Source organism: Pteropus medius, unplaced genomic scaffold (assembly GCF_902729225.1).
Source record: "Pteropus medius unplaced genomic scaffold, Ma_sr-lr_union100, whole genome shotgun sequence".
Lineage (NCBI taxonomy): Eukaryota > Metazoa > Chordata > Mammalia > Chiroptera > Pteropodidae > Pteropus > Pteropus medius.
Genome location: NW_024353908.1, coordinates 2,901,654 through 2,915,511, shown reverse-complemented (window position 1 = coordinate 2,915,511; position 13,858 = coordinate 2,901,654). Strand labels below are relative to the sequence as shown.

Below are 13,858 nucleotides of genomic sequence, written 5' to 3'. Positions count from 1 at the left end.
AGCAGAAGCTGGAAAAGGCAAAGAATAGACTCTTCCTTAGAGCCTCCAGGGGGAGTACTGCCCTCCTGACACCTTGATCTCAAACTCTTGGCCTCCAGAACTGTGAGAGAATACCTTTCTGTTATTTTAAGACACTCAGTTTGTGATACCTTGTCACAACAGGCACAGGAAACCAACACAATTACAAAGGGGGAAAAACAATTTTACAGAAGAGAAATCTGGCAGGCACTACCTTAATCCTGTGATCAAAGTGAACATCATCAGTAATGATACAAATTAAAATTGTGGGCCACCTACTAGGATGAAATGAGAACATAGCATTGCTTCTATAACATTCTTGTCAGAGATGCATCACCTGAATCCAATCATGAGGAAATGTCACACAAAGCCAAATTGATGGACAGTCTACTATTCTAATCTTCAACGGGATCGAGGTAATGAAATTCAAGAGTAGACTGAGGAACTGTCTCAGCCAAAAGGAGACAAATAGACATAACAACTGAATGCAACTGGGTCCTTCTCCTATAAAGCAGGGGGGCCCAATTCCCTGGCTACAGACTGGTACCAATCTATGGCCTGTTAGGAACTGGGCCACACAGCGGGAGGTGAATCGGGGGAGAGCAAGTGGAGCTTCATCGGTATTTGCAGCTTCTACCCAGCACTAGCATCACAGCTTCCACTCTACCTCAGATCAACAGGCATTAGATTCTCATAGATCCCTGGTGCCAAAAAGTTTGGGGACCGCTGCTATAAAGGACATTACTGAGTCAATTGATGGAACTTAAATAAGGTCTGAGGATCAGGTGGAGGTAATATATCAATATTATTTCTTGATCTTGGTAGTACTGTGATTATGTAGTAGAATGTCCTTGCAAGAATTGCATACTAAAGTTTTCAGGGTTTTGGAGGTATGTATTCAGCAACTTACTCTCAAATGGTTTGGAAAAAAATGTTCTTTATACTATACTTCCAACTTTTTTGCGAGCTTGAAATTATTTCAAAAAAAAGAGGAAAAACATCACAAAGATTATTTTTGTAATTTGTAACAATAGCTAAATTCGATTGAGTCAGATCACTGGTTTAATTCTCATAACAAACCTATGAATGAGATATCGCTATTGATTCCAATTTGCAGATGAAAAACCAGGCATTTTCACATTAATTACTTACCAGAGTTCACATAGCTCGGAAGTCATAAGTCAGGAGTTAAACCCAGATCTATCTGATTTTAGATGCTTTTCTCTTAAGCAGTACACAATTTAATTTTCTTAAATTATTGAGTACTGTGTGTATATACTGATGTGTCTATATTCTATATGTATTAGGGTTCTCCAGAGAGACAGGACCAATAGGAAGTATGTATGTTTGTGTTTGTGTTTATCATTAAAAAATTGGCTTATAATAATTGGTAATTATGGAGGCTGGCAAGCCCCAAGATCTGCAGAGTCAGTCTGCAAGCTGAAGACCCAAGAGAACCAATAGTTTAATTCCGGTCTGAGTCTGAAGGCCTAAAATAGCTAGTGGTATAGTTCTAGTCCAAAGGCCAGCAGATTTGAGACTCAGGAAAAGTCAATGTTTCAGTTTGAGTTCAAAAGCAGGAAAAAGGTCAATATTCCAGTTTGAACACCAGCAGGCAGGGAGAATTCTTTCTTGGGTGCTGGTCATGGTGGTACTGGTGGTGGTGGTGGTCAGCCTTTTTGTTCTATTCAGGTTTTCAGTTGATTGAATAAGGTTCATTCACATTAGAGTGGGCAATCTACTTTACTTAATCTACCGTTTAAATGTTTTCTCATCCAAAAACACCTTTACAAAAACACCCAGAACAACGTTTGACCAAATATATGGGCATTCTGTGGCCTGGTCAAGTTGACATATAAAATTAACCAAATTTTTGAACAACAAAAATTTGAACTATAAGGGTGCACTTATACACCGATTTTTTTTCAATAACTACTGTAAATGTATTTTTTTTATGATTTCTTAAGTAACATTTTCTTTCTAGCTTACTTTATTATAGAAATACAGTATTTAATACATATAACACAAAATATGTATTAATTGACTGTTTAAATTATGGATAAGGCTTCCTTCCAGTTAACAGTATGTTATTAGTAGTTAAGTTTTGGGGGAGCGAAAAGTTATACGTGAATTTTTAACTGCACCGGGGATCGGGGTGACACACTTAACTCCCGTGTTGTTCAAGAGTAAATTCTGTGTGTGTGTGTGTGTGTGTGTGAGAGAGAGACAGAGAGAGAGAGAGAGAGAGAGAGAGAGAGAGAGAGGTGTGCTAGGCTAAAATGTGGATATTTGATAGCAAGAATTGATTAGTGTCTATCCAGCCCAACCTGAGGGAGAGAGGGAGATGCCATTTCTTACACGTACTAGAGAACTGGTACTCTCACATGGGGATGAGATTGTGCTTCTAAACAATACTCACAGTCAGGATGAACTTTCTTTCACATTGCTCATTTGCTGGGGCTCCACGCAGCCTGCCTCTTGTGTTAATTTGGTTAGGGTCAATCAGGTTCCTTGATGTAGTCATCTTTGGAAGTCTCTGGCCACCATTTTCTTTACTTCTCTGGTAACTCCCCATTGCCTGGCCTCAGTGCCCTCACATTCAAAGCCACAGCATCCAGGTTTATACTTGGAGATCCTGTGCTATGTGAAATTAATCCAGATGATATGTAAAGCTACCCTCTTACTTGTTTAGAAAATTGCATTCATCTTAATTTGCCCATCTTTCTACCTCAGTTTCATCTTGGCACCCATTATGATATAGAAATAAGGACTAAAAGACATGAATAAAAGGCCATGAAAATTGAAGAGCTTCCAAGTGGTATTTTAGCCTAGCCTATTCTCTGTCCTCCAGCCCCTTTAGGTGGGGTGTGGGTTTTTCTAGATTTTTCCCTCCATCCCTTATTCTTGCCCCATCCTACAGAGTCATGTCAGAGGGATGGCCCAACTCCAGTAGTTCTCCCTAGAGTTATGAGAACACCCTTACACATTTTCTATGACATAGGCCAGCTATTTTCTCTCTTCTACTTCTCTCTCTGATTTTATCTTCCCTTGCCTAGTCTGAGTCTTCTCAAGTTCAGGCTTTTTCCCTCTTGTATATGCCCCAAGCAGTGGGCCAGTCTTTTTGCATGTTCACGTTTGTTTAAGGTTCATCTTTTCCATTAAACCATGAGCTCCGTAGAGAGGAAGAGGTTGCATGCACATTTTCTCCCCAGTACCTAGTAGGCCTTCACGGTCTGTTTGCCTGGTTAATATCATTCCCCTCTGCCTCTGTAGGAACACTCTTCTCTACAAAGTGCAAATCTTTTCTAGTCTCTAAGTGAGGCCCTTCTAAAGAACAACTTCCATCTCTGCCTAGAAGAGATTTTGCAGGCCTCTGACCACCTGATTGGCACATTTGCTTTCCACTTTGCACCAGAGTATACACTCACATCTTATCTCTCCTGGTAGTTTGAAAACTTCTTGAGGACAAGAAAGTGTTTGGAAGCCTTGGAGTCAATATAAGTTTGAATGATGGGTCAGTCGCTTGCCTGTGTAGTTGTGTGACATTGGGCAAGTTAGTTCACCTCTTTATACCTCAGTTTTCTCTTCTGTTAAGTGGGTATAATAATATCACTTATCTCACAGGATTTTTGTAAGGATTAAATCATACATTTTTGTAAAGTACTTAGAAGAATGCTAGACACAGAATATACTTAGAAAATGTTAGCTGTTACTATTATTCTTCTCACTTGTTATAGTTACCTAATGTTGTGCAACATTATCTTAGAATTTAGAAGCTTAGAACAATTATAAACATTTGTCATCTTTGATACTTCCTGTGGAGCAGGAATTGAGAAGAGGCTTAGATGGGCGGTTGTGGCTTGGGATCCCTCATAGGATTGTGGCCCAGATGCCAGCTGCAGTCACCTGAAGGATTTCCTGGGACTGGAGGACCTTAACAGAATGATAATATTTTTACAATAATAAAATTTTCTTTATTCATGCTGTACAATACAGAAGCAACTAGCCACATGTGGCTATTGAACACTTGAAATGTGGCTAATATGTAAACTTTTAATTACTTTGTTGTATACATTGATTCTCTTGAAGGGTGGGTTAGTGGCCAATCTTAGATTCAGGCAGGAAGGGATTCTTATTACAATTATTAATACTGAGTGCTATTTTACTACATACTCTGATATATTTTTGTTTAATTCTCACAGTAGCTATATAGTGTGATACTGAAGTCCATTTGAAGAACTCAGGAACTGAATTTTAAATTTTAATTTTTATTAATTAAAATTTAAACACCCACAAATGGTTAGTGGCAACTGTATTGTTCTATATGGATATTTCAGGAAGAGATCTGCTTGAATATAGGACAGAGCAGAGAAGTGGAGCCTCAGCTTTGCTACATGGAGAGTAGGCTCCTTTCAGACCTGAAGAGACCATGATAAACTAAATCCAGTGGATGGTAAGTGTTGGCCAAGTACTATTACACACCCCTGCAAGGCTATTTTTAACTGAACTGAATACTCTGAATAACGAAAGGGTCTAAAGACACAGGGACTGGTTCTCTGATGGCAATATTGAGAAAAGTATTTTGGGAGGATAGGAAGAGTTTTTTGCCACATCTGCCACCTAGGGTCAGGGTCAGAACCACTATCTTTTAAGAGTCAACAGTCATAATGGCTATGTCCAAATTTGGACCTTTTAAGACAAGTCAAGAAATAGCCTTTTTTTTTTCTTCCCTCCCTTCCTTTCATGGCTTTATGCTAGGCTTTAAGAAGCGTTGGCCCTGAGAAAGAAGACAGCTACCAAAAAGGGCTCTTCTGTCAAACTTGGCTCAAATTTAAAAGCAGAGCTTAGGAACTGTTTCTAAACAGGAGCCTCTCATGCAAACCACACTTCAGGGAGTAGCCTGCAGTAAATTGCTTGACTGCACTCTGTTCTTGCTGTCTGAGCCAACTCCTGGTATTGTATTTCAACCAATAAGACTGAGACTTTCCCTGTCCAATTGGAACTGAGCAGCTATATTTCCATTAGCATCTTTACCAACCAATCAAAGCAGCTCCATTTTGACCAATCTGGAAAGTGCTTTTTGGACCCAACTATGAGGATTTAGGGTTCTCATTTGTATGAGGATGGACCAGTCAGGGACCAGGGGTGGGAACTTCTCCATATAAGCTACATAAGCTATGTAAGTCCGCTCTCCTCTGGCTCTGGAAGGGCACTTTACATTTCCACTGAAGAAAGAAGACTGAGTTTCCTGCTATTCTGAACTAGAGCTGACCAGACCAGACCAGAGCTGTCTAGCCTGAGAGAGGCCTTACCCAAGGACAGCCTTGGGTTCGCAGAGCCCTGCTGTATCATAATTGAACTATTTGCATTGAATAAAGTTTCCTTTTCACTGCACCCTAATTTGGAGATTCCTATCAGCGTTGAATTGGTACCAACAACCATTGGTTGACAGAAGAAAAGGTGGAATAATTCAATATCTTCTCCTTGACTAGCTCATAGACACACAAAAATAATAAAAATGTCCATACACTGGTAGGGAGCCAGATGTTCTGGGTCTGGTGCTGTTTTGCCAGATTAGCTCACCACACTTCAGCTATCCTCTTTGTAGAATGTCAAGGCTGGAGAGGACTTCCGACGTCCCTACCTTCTCAAGCTTCCTGGGTGCTTATGTAATGTAACCAAAATCATAATGATAAAAAACAGTAACCACATTAACTGAGAATTTACAGGTGCTAGGTACTGAGCTAAATGCTTCATATTCGCCATGTCACTCAAGCCTCATGCCTGTTTTACAAGTCCCCATTTTCAGATGAGGAAACTGGCTCTGCTCCGTGAATTTAAGTAACTAGTCCAGGGTCACAGGGGTACTAAAGAGTTGAGTTGGGCTTTAAATCCAGATGGTTCCAACTCCTAAGCTTTTAATTACTTTGTTGTAAACATTATTTCTCTTCAAGGGTGGTGGTCAGTGGTGAACTTTAGGTTCAGGCAGGGAGGGATTTTTATTACAATTATTATTAATACTGAGTGTTATTTTACTGTGTACTCTGACATATTCTCGCTTAATTCTCACAGTAGCTGCACAGCGTGGTCGATACTAGTGCCCAAATTGTATGAAAGGGAAAGTGAGGCCCAGAGGATCTCAGTAAATTGCTAAAGGTCATACAGCTAGGAAGAGGCAGGGGACTCAAAACCAAGTAGTCTGCCTCCATTCCCCTGCCTTGGTGATTCTGCCTTCAGAACAGGGCAGACACGTCAGAACCACCACCAGGGAGAGGGATAGAGGCCGCCGCCTACCGGGCCTCCGGGACCGCCCCGGCGGCAAGACCCCGGCGCGCACGCGCCATCAGGCTCCGGCTTGGAGCGCGCCCCGGGCACGAGGACGGCCGCGGGGAGCGTGCGCGCGGTGACGTGCCGGGCGCCATGTTGGAGGGCTGGTGGTAGCGGCTCGGGGAGGTGCTCATTCTCTCGGTCTCGCTCTCTCGCTCGCTTCCCCCGGCTCCCTTCGGTGCCCCCCCCCCGTCGCCTGCGTGCGGGAGTGTGTGCGAGGGAGGGGGAGGGCGTCGGGGGGGTGGGGGGAGGCGTTCCGGTCCCCGGAGACCCGCGGAGAGAGGCAGAGGCTGCGAGGGACTCCGGGAAGCCATGGACGTCGAGAGGCTGCAGGAGGCGCTGAAAGGTGGGGATAACTGCCCCCTTTTCCTTCCTCCTCACCCTCCGCGGCCCTCTCTCCTATCCCTTCAGGGCTAGTGGCATAGAGGGCCAGGGCTGGGCGCGGGAGAGAAGGTGCGCTTACCCGGCTCCCTTCCCCCTCTCGCCTCTCTAGGGGCGGGAGCCCTGTGGGCAGCTCCCTCCCGCCCGCTCTGGGCTTTGTGTCCGACGCTGGCGTCTAGGCTGGGGGAGGGGAGCTGGGGAAGCTCTCACTGGGGCCCATCCCCTGTCATACCCTTCCGGGGTCAGGTCGTGGGCCTGCAGCCCCCTCCTAGGCAGGCTCTGTTCTCTGTCAGGCCCTCGCACGCCAGGCGTCGGGTTAGAGGAAAAAGTAAGGTTTGGGAATGGGGGAGGGGCGGCAAAGCAACTTTAAATTTGTATCTCAGGAAGCTTTTTTCAGGGCTTCTGGAGTCGTCATTCCACGCTTCTTAATTCTAAGGTGGTCGCCTTCGCTGCTCTTGATGCTCACCTTTCAAGCAACAGGCTTGAGAACAGTGGCTTTCAAACTTAGAATACCGTGATTTCCGCCTGTTCAGACTTATGCTTTCAAATCCAAAATCTTTTGAGGAAAGCTACATGAGGTGTCTGGTGTTTCTTAAAACGCACATTTATAAACTTCACATAGATAAACAGTTTGTGGGGCGTGGGGCCTGAGATTTTAATTTTAACTGGATTTTCAAATAAAACTGATGCTGATGTTCCCCCGGATCACACTTTTAGAAACTGCATTAAAGATGGTTGTGGAGTGCTTACTTTAGGAGGATTCTTGTTACCTGTGAAGAGGGTGACATGTGGAAGTGGAACTTGGGGAATTGAAGTGGATATTGGGTTGAGAGGCTAATTTTTTTCTTAATATAAGGAAGGACTGGGAGGAAAGTTTGTTTTTTAGAGGGTATTGGGATTGATTATGAGAAATACTGATAACTTTTCTTTCTTGTCCAGATTTTGAGAAGAGAGGGAAAAAGGAAGTTTGTCCCGTCCTGGATCAGTTTCTTTGTCATGTAGCCAAGACTGGAGAAACAATGTGAGTTGAAAACATGTATTCGATGTTGTAGACCTATGTATCATTCAGAATTGCTTGGGAAAGGGCAAAAAAGTGTATTTTAGAAGAAATGAATAATCCTTCTGTGTAAAGCCTACAGGCCCCAGTCATTTAAAGCATTTATTTAAGTGCATATACTTTAGTTACTTTATGCATTCTATGTACTGAATTTTAAAATTTAGTTAATTTTTTTTGTATTTATGCTTGGGTACATTTAGAATTACTGGTCTGAAAGCCAGAAAAAGGAAGAATGCTTATTCCATTATGACCCTTTTTTTTAGCCATAACAGGCTTATTTCGAGAGTTTTGTGGCTTTGTTTCAGATTATTTTGTTGATTGTATTTTCTCATATTGTCTTATATCCAACCTTTTGTTGTCATATTTATGTATGTGGGTGTTAAGTGTCACTTGTATTCTCTTGAGAACTCTGTGATATTCTGACAAATTCCAGATGAGACAGTTTTGACTGTAAACTTTTTTAGGCTAGCTAACTTGTTATATATATATATGCTCAGCATTTTATTAAGTTTGTTTCCAAATGTTGTGATTCTGAAACTTTTACAGTGAACTTATACAGTAAAGTTAGAACTATTTTCAAAAGGAACATTTCATTGCATTGTTGTGTGAGTAGTTTGGGTAGCAGGAGTTGTTTTCACTCTCTGGCTAACTTAAATCAGAGTGTGCAGATTTGGTGACATTCTTGTAGTGGTAAGGAGTGGGAGCAGAAAAGGGGAAGCTTTCTTTGGATGCAGTATTGAGTGGGCTTTCTCTGCTCCCTTACTTGTTTATTTCAAAATTTCTTTTTGAGGCCTAATAGAATGTAAGCTTTAGCAAGCAGTGTATACTTTCTTTGGGTTTATTAGCAAATGTTTGTTTGCTTATGGTTGTAGTGTAGCCTTCTAACTAGCCTAATTTTAGAAAGGGGAAAATCTCTTTGCTTTAAAGAACATGAAGACAAGCTGAACCTACTTACTGCTTTCTAAAAATTACCGGTCAACTTAAGAATGTGATTATGATGTGTTCAATTATATATTTCTATTGCATTTAAAAAATAGAACCTTTTAGGAGAAAAAAAGTCATTTTTTGTCTATGAATTATAGTCTCGTAACACTTATTTTTTTTAAATTGATGCAAGATAACGGGAATTTATATAAATAAGCTTAAAAATGACTACATGGCCATCTTTCAAAAATAAATTAATTCCTAATCATAAATACTTAGTTGCCACTATTTCTTTCAAATTGCTGGTTAGTCCAAATTTATCCCTTTCTACAATACGAGGAGGAAAAGCATTATACTTTAAGAGTTTTGCTACACAAGATTATTTCATACTGTTTGGAGATAAATATTTAAAACCTCTTATTCAGCTTATCAGACCTGTACAAACTGCCTTCCCTTTTTGATAAAATACAGTAGATGTTAGTACATTTACTAAGAGTAATTTTGTGTTAAAGTGGTTGGTGTTGATAGATTGTCTATTGAGTTTGAAAAATATTTTAAAATTTATCATTTAAGTAGCTGATGTTTATACATTTAGCTTTATTTAGCCCCCTTTTTAAAAAAATCTGTGGGCATGCGTTACTGAATTTGCAGTTTCCGTCATCTACTTATGGCTAGACTGAGCTTTGTCTAACTTCTAAGATTGTAACAGGAGAATGAAAATCTAAAGAACAGCAAGTCAGATCTCTTTGATGTTTTAGGATGAATGAGTCGTTAAAATAAGAATTCCATAGTTCTGTTTTTATTTTCATTGATACATTATAGCAAGACATCATTAACAGAAGAAATTTGTGAAACTTTGTGGATGAAAATCAGTAATAGCCTAGGCTATTCATTTAAGAAAACAGTTGATTTGACTCTTGTGTTCTTAGCCTTAGAGAGATTTTAGAATTAACAGATTCTTACTGAGGAGGCAGTTGTAGGAATATTAAAGAGTATTGGAACAATTTTCCTTCCTAGTTTGTTAAAAACTACCTGTAAGCATCTATTGTAGGAAGTTGGGGAAGATGCTAAGATGTGGGGTACCAAACTGTTATGAAGAGGGAAATACCTTTTATCTCTCTGTTTATCTGTCAATAACAGCCCCCAAATTAGTTTTTGGCTACTTCAAAAAAATTATTTTTATGTCAAAAGGTTACTTTCTCCTTAGAATGGGATATTTCTTGAGCAGCACTTTTCCGAAGATAACAGTTTCTAACTTAATGCCAAATATATATTATATGCTGAACAAACAAACGTGGTAGGTTTCAATCATAGATTTAAATAATTTGATGAGTTTTAGTTGCAGTTATTCATTTTGATGGTCAAATTGTCTCATCTTTGGCCAGTGGGAGCCTCTTCCAGTCGATTCCAGAGTCCCTCTGACTTGACCCTAGTAGTCTTTGGTAGTGTCCTTACTGTGTCCCCACCTCTCCCACCCCCCCCTAGACCTGAGAATCAGCCATTTTCCAAAAATTGCTGCCTTCTTTTAGTGGGAAATGGATGCTAGAGATGCATGATATTATTGAGTTGGTCATCGTTTCTAGCCTCTTCAGTGGAAAGAACTAGATGAAATAGTTCATGATTTATACAGATACTTCCATTTCAAAATCAGGACTACAGGATTATTTTTACTTCTTCCACACCAAAGATCCTGGTTCTCAAGAGCATAGTAGAGTCAGGCTATTCTATAATTACTGATTGTATCTAACTTTACACACCGCCAATATAATTGCTAAGAATGTTAAAATTCTCCCAATTTATAACCCCCATTTAAAAAAAAAAAGAACTTGTATCTACATTATATGAGCATGTAGCTATTACATAGCTCTCTCTTTTAACCATTTATTCTTAGCTTTACTGTAGCTGTATATCTAATGCTCACCACCAGTCCTTAAGTTAGTGTCTAGTCAGTTGGGTTGTCTGAAGCTCATTCTCTAGTATATTCTTTAGGCAGGGCTCATAGGAACAATGTTTCCTAAGTTCTTGTATGTTGTTAACATTTTGTGTCCTTTATTCTTGAAGGTCAGTTTGTCTGAAAATAAAAGCTTCGTTTCCTATTTTTTATCCTTGAGTAGCTTAAATATATTAGTTCCATTGTTTCCCCCTACTTAAAGAGTTACTATCAGAATCTGATAATCTGATTTTCTTTACTTTCTAAACTAAACCACCTACTCTTTGCTTAGATTCCCAAAGAACGTTTTCTTTGGAGTGTATTAATTTTTCTAAACTACATCTTTAGTGTTTGGGATTTGGGGTCAGTATACTCAGGTATCTGAAGAACTTTTTCAGTATGTATTTTCAGAGTTTTCCCTTTTTTTTTTTTTTTTTTTTAATTTCTGAGAAGTGATTCTTGAATTATTTCCTTTGGTTTTTCTTTTCAGAGATTCTTGTCTTCCTATGCTGAATCATCTTTGTCTTCAGTATTTGTAATTTGTCTTGAATTCTTTTTTTATTCTTATTTTTTAAAAATAGCTTTATTGACATACAGTAAACTTCATTTATTGAATATATATAGTTTGGTAAGTTCTAATAGCTGTCCACACTCAGGAAACTATCACCACACTCAAGATGGTGAACACATCCATTACTCCCAGAAGTTTCTTCATGCCCCTTTGTAATCTCTCCCTTCTGGGCTCCCTTCCCTTCAGGCACCTAATGATCTGCTTTTTGTTACTGTAGATTAGTTGGCATGTTCTAGAATTTAAATGGAATCATACAGTATGTGTTCTTTGGCAGCTTCTACTCAACATAATTATTGTTTCCCCCCCCACCTTTATTGAAGTGTAATAGACAGTTGCTCATATTTACAGTACAATTCAATGAGTTTTTTTTTTCAATTATAGTTGGCATACAATAATATATTAATTTCAGTTATACAGCATAGTGATTAGAAATCTGTATAACTCACGGAGTGGTCACCCCACTAAATCAGATACCCCTCTTCCCCCTAACAAGTTTTTTTTAACATTGTCGACTATTTTCCTTGTGTTGTACTTTATATCTCCATGACTGTTTTGTATCTGTACACTTGTACTTCTTAATCCCTTTGCCCTTTTTCACCATCACCCCAACACCCCCTCCCATCTAGTAGCCCTCAAAATATTCTCTGTATCTATGAGTTTGTTTTTGCTGTTGTTTATTTTGTTCTTTAGATTCCACATGTACACGAAATCATGCAGTATTTGTCTGTCTTTCTCTTTCTGACTTACTTCATTCAGCACAATACCCTTTAGGTCCATTAAGGCAATATCTTTTCCATTTGGTCTATGTGTGTCTTTTAATCTGAAGTGAGTCTCTTGTAGGCAGCATATGTGAGAGATATTGTTTTCATACCCATTCAGCTTCCCTATCTTTTGGTTGGAGCACTTAATTCTTTTCTATTGAAGTACTTGTTGATAAATATGTAGGTAATACCATTCTTTATCCATATTTTCGATACATGTTTTTTCTTAAAGAAGTCCCTCCAACAATTCCTGTAATACTGGCTTGGTGTTGATAAATTCCTTTAGCTTATTTTTGTCTGGGAAGCTCTTTACCTGTTCTTCAACTCTTAATGATAGCTTTGCTGGATAAAGTATTCTTGGTTGTAGTTCCTCAGTTTTCATCACATCAAATATTTTGTGCCAAGCCCTTCTGTCCTGCAGTTTCTTTTGAGAAATCGGCCGCCAGTCTTATGGGAGCTCCCTTGTAGGTAACTAATTGCTTTTCTCTTGCTACTTTTAAGATTATCTCTTTGCATTTAACCTTTGGCATTTTAATTGTGATGTGTCTTGGTGTGGGCCTCTTTGGGTTCATTTTTTGGGACTCTGTGCTTCCTGGGGTTGTAAGTCTATCCCCCCCCACCCCCCTTTATTGAAGGAGCATGAAGGTTAGGGACATTTCCCATCATTCTTCAAATATATATTCAACTTCATGTTCTCCCTCTTCAAGTACCCCTATGATATGGATGTTGTTACCCTTAATTTCATCCCATAGGCTCCTTAAATTATATTCTCAGTTATTTTTTTCTTGCCTTTCTGTGGTAGTGTGTCCTTGGCTTTTCTATCCTCCATTTCGGTGTTACCATCCTCTTCTTTCTTCATTCTGTTGATTCTCTCTAATATACTCTTCATCTCAGATAATGTAGTTTTCATTTCTGACTGGTTCCCTTTTGCAGTTTCTATTTCCATTTTTATGTTATTTATTTCTTTGTTAAAGTTCTCACTGAGTTCATCTACACTTACCTTAATTTCATTGAGCATCTTTATAACCAGTGTTTTGAACTCTGCATCTGTGAGATTGCCTAACTCTGTTTTTCCTTGATCTCTGTTCTTTTCTTCATATGATTTCTGCTTGTCTTCCCATTTTTGCTGCCTTTCTGTGTCTGTTTCTGTGTACTAATCAAAGTTCCTAAGACTCATGGTCTTATTAGCATGGCTTTGTTTAGTAAGTGTTCAGTGGCAGTCCTGAGAGGGGTTCAGCTGCAGGCCAAGTTTAGCCCCAGCCAGTGCCCCTCTGGGACCACCTGTTAAGGTTCAGCAAGCAATCCACAGATGCTGTGCTTATAGTTGCCCCAAGAAGCTATACCAGAAACCGAGGTCAGCTGCCACCAATCTGAGTATTGGCGCTGCTCAGCAAGTGGCACTTAAGTTGCCAAGAACACAACTGAATGTGGCTTGGGTAGGGCAGCAAGTTGGGGGAGGCAGAATTTCAGGGAATCTTCTGGGCAGAGCGACCTCTCTTATCCAGTTTGATAACATCTCAGCTATGGTGGTGTTGAGTCTTCACACTTGGAGGGGAGAGGGCTCAACAAAGGAGCAGTGGATACCATTGGCAGTTCTGCCCAGTAGAAAGCCTTGCCTCCGGCCCTTGCTGCAACAACTTAGTGTCCCTGTGTAAGTCCCTGGTGACCCCTAAGCAGCCAGCTCAGCGCTGGTGCTCAGGGCAAGCTTATCTGTCATCGCGAAAGTCCGGTTGTAGACACAGCCCCTTTAAGAGGCATCTGCAGCTGCTGGCTGCCGCTACAGTAGCCTCTGCCCACTCAGCTGCTCGAGACCAGGCAGCCTTGCATCTTCGCCACTTCCTACCTCTAACCATTGCAGGATGATTTTTTATTCCTCTCCCTAGTTGTAG

At 40.2% G+C, this 13,858-nt stretch overlaps 1 protein-coding gene across 2 annotated transcripts in view; it reads left to right on the top strand.

Moving 5' to 3' along the window:
- Window positions 1–6,431: 6,431 nt before the first annotated feature.
- Window positions 6,432–13,858, top strand: part of PPP4R2 (protein phosphatase 4 regulatory subunit 2) — a 62,292-nt gene continuing 54,865 nt past the window's right edge. The window contains exons 1-2 of one of the 2 annotated variants that reach the window (XM_039851752.1): window positions 6,432–6,691; window positions 7,666–7,747. In XM_039851752.1, the coding sequence (XP_039707686.1) occupies window positions 6,658–6,691; window positions 7,666–7,747 (116 nt within the window). In that variant the 5' untranslated portion in view covers window positions 6,432–6,657. Of the gene's footprint in view, window positions 6,692–6,767; window positions 7,055–7,665; window positions 7,748–13,858 lie in introns of those variants that run through there. The other variant, XM_039851753.1, reaches the window with a different exon arrangement.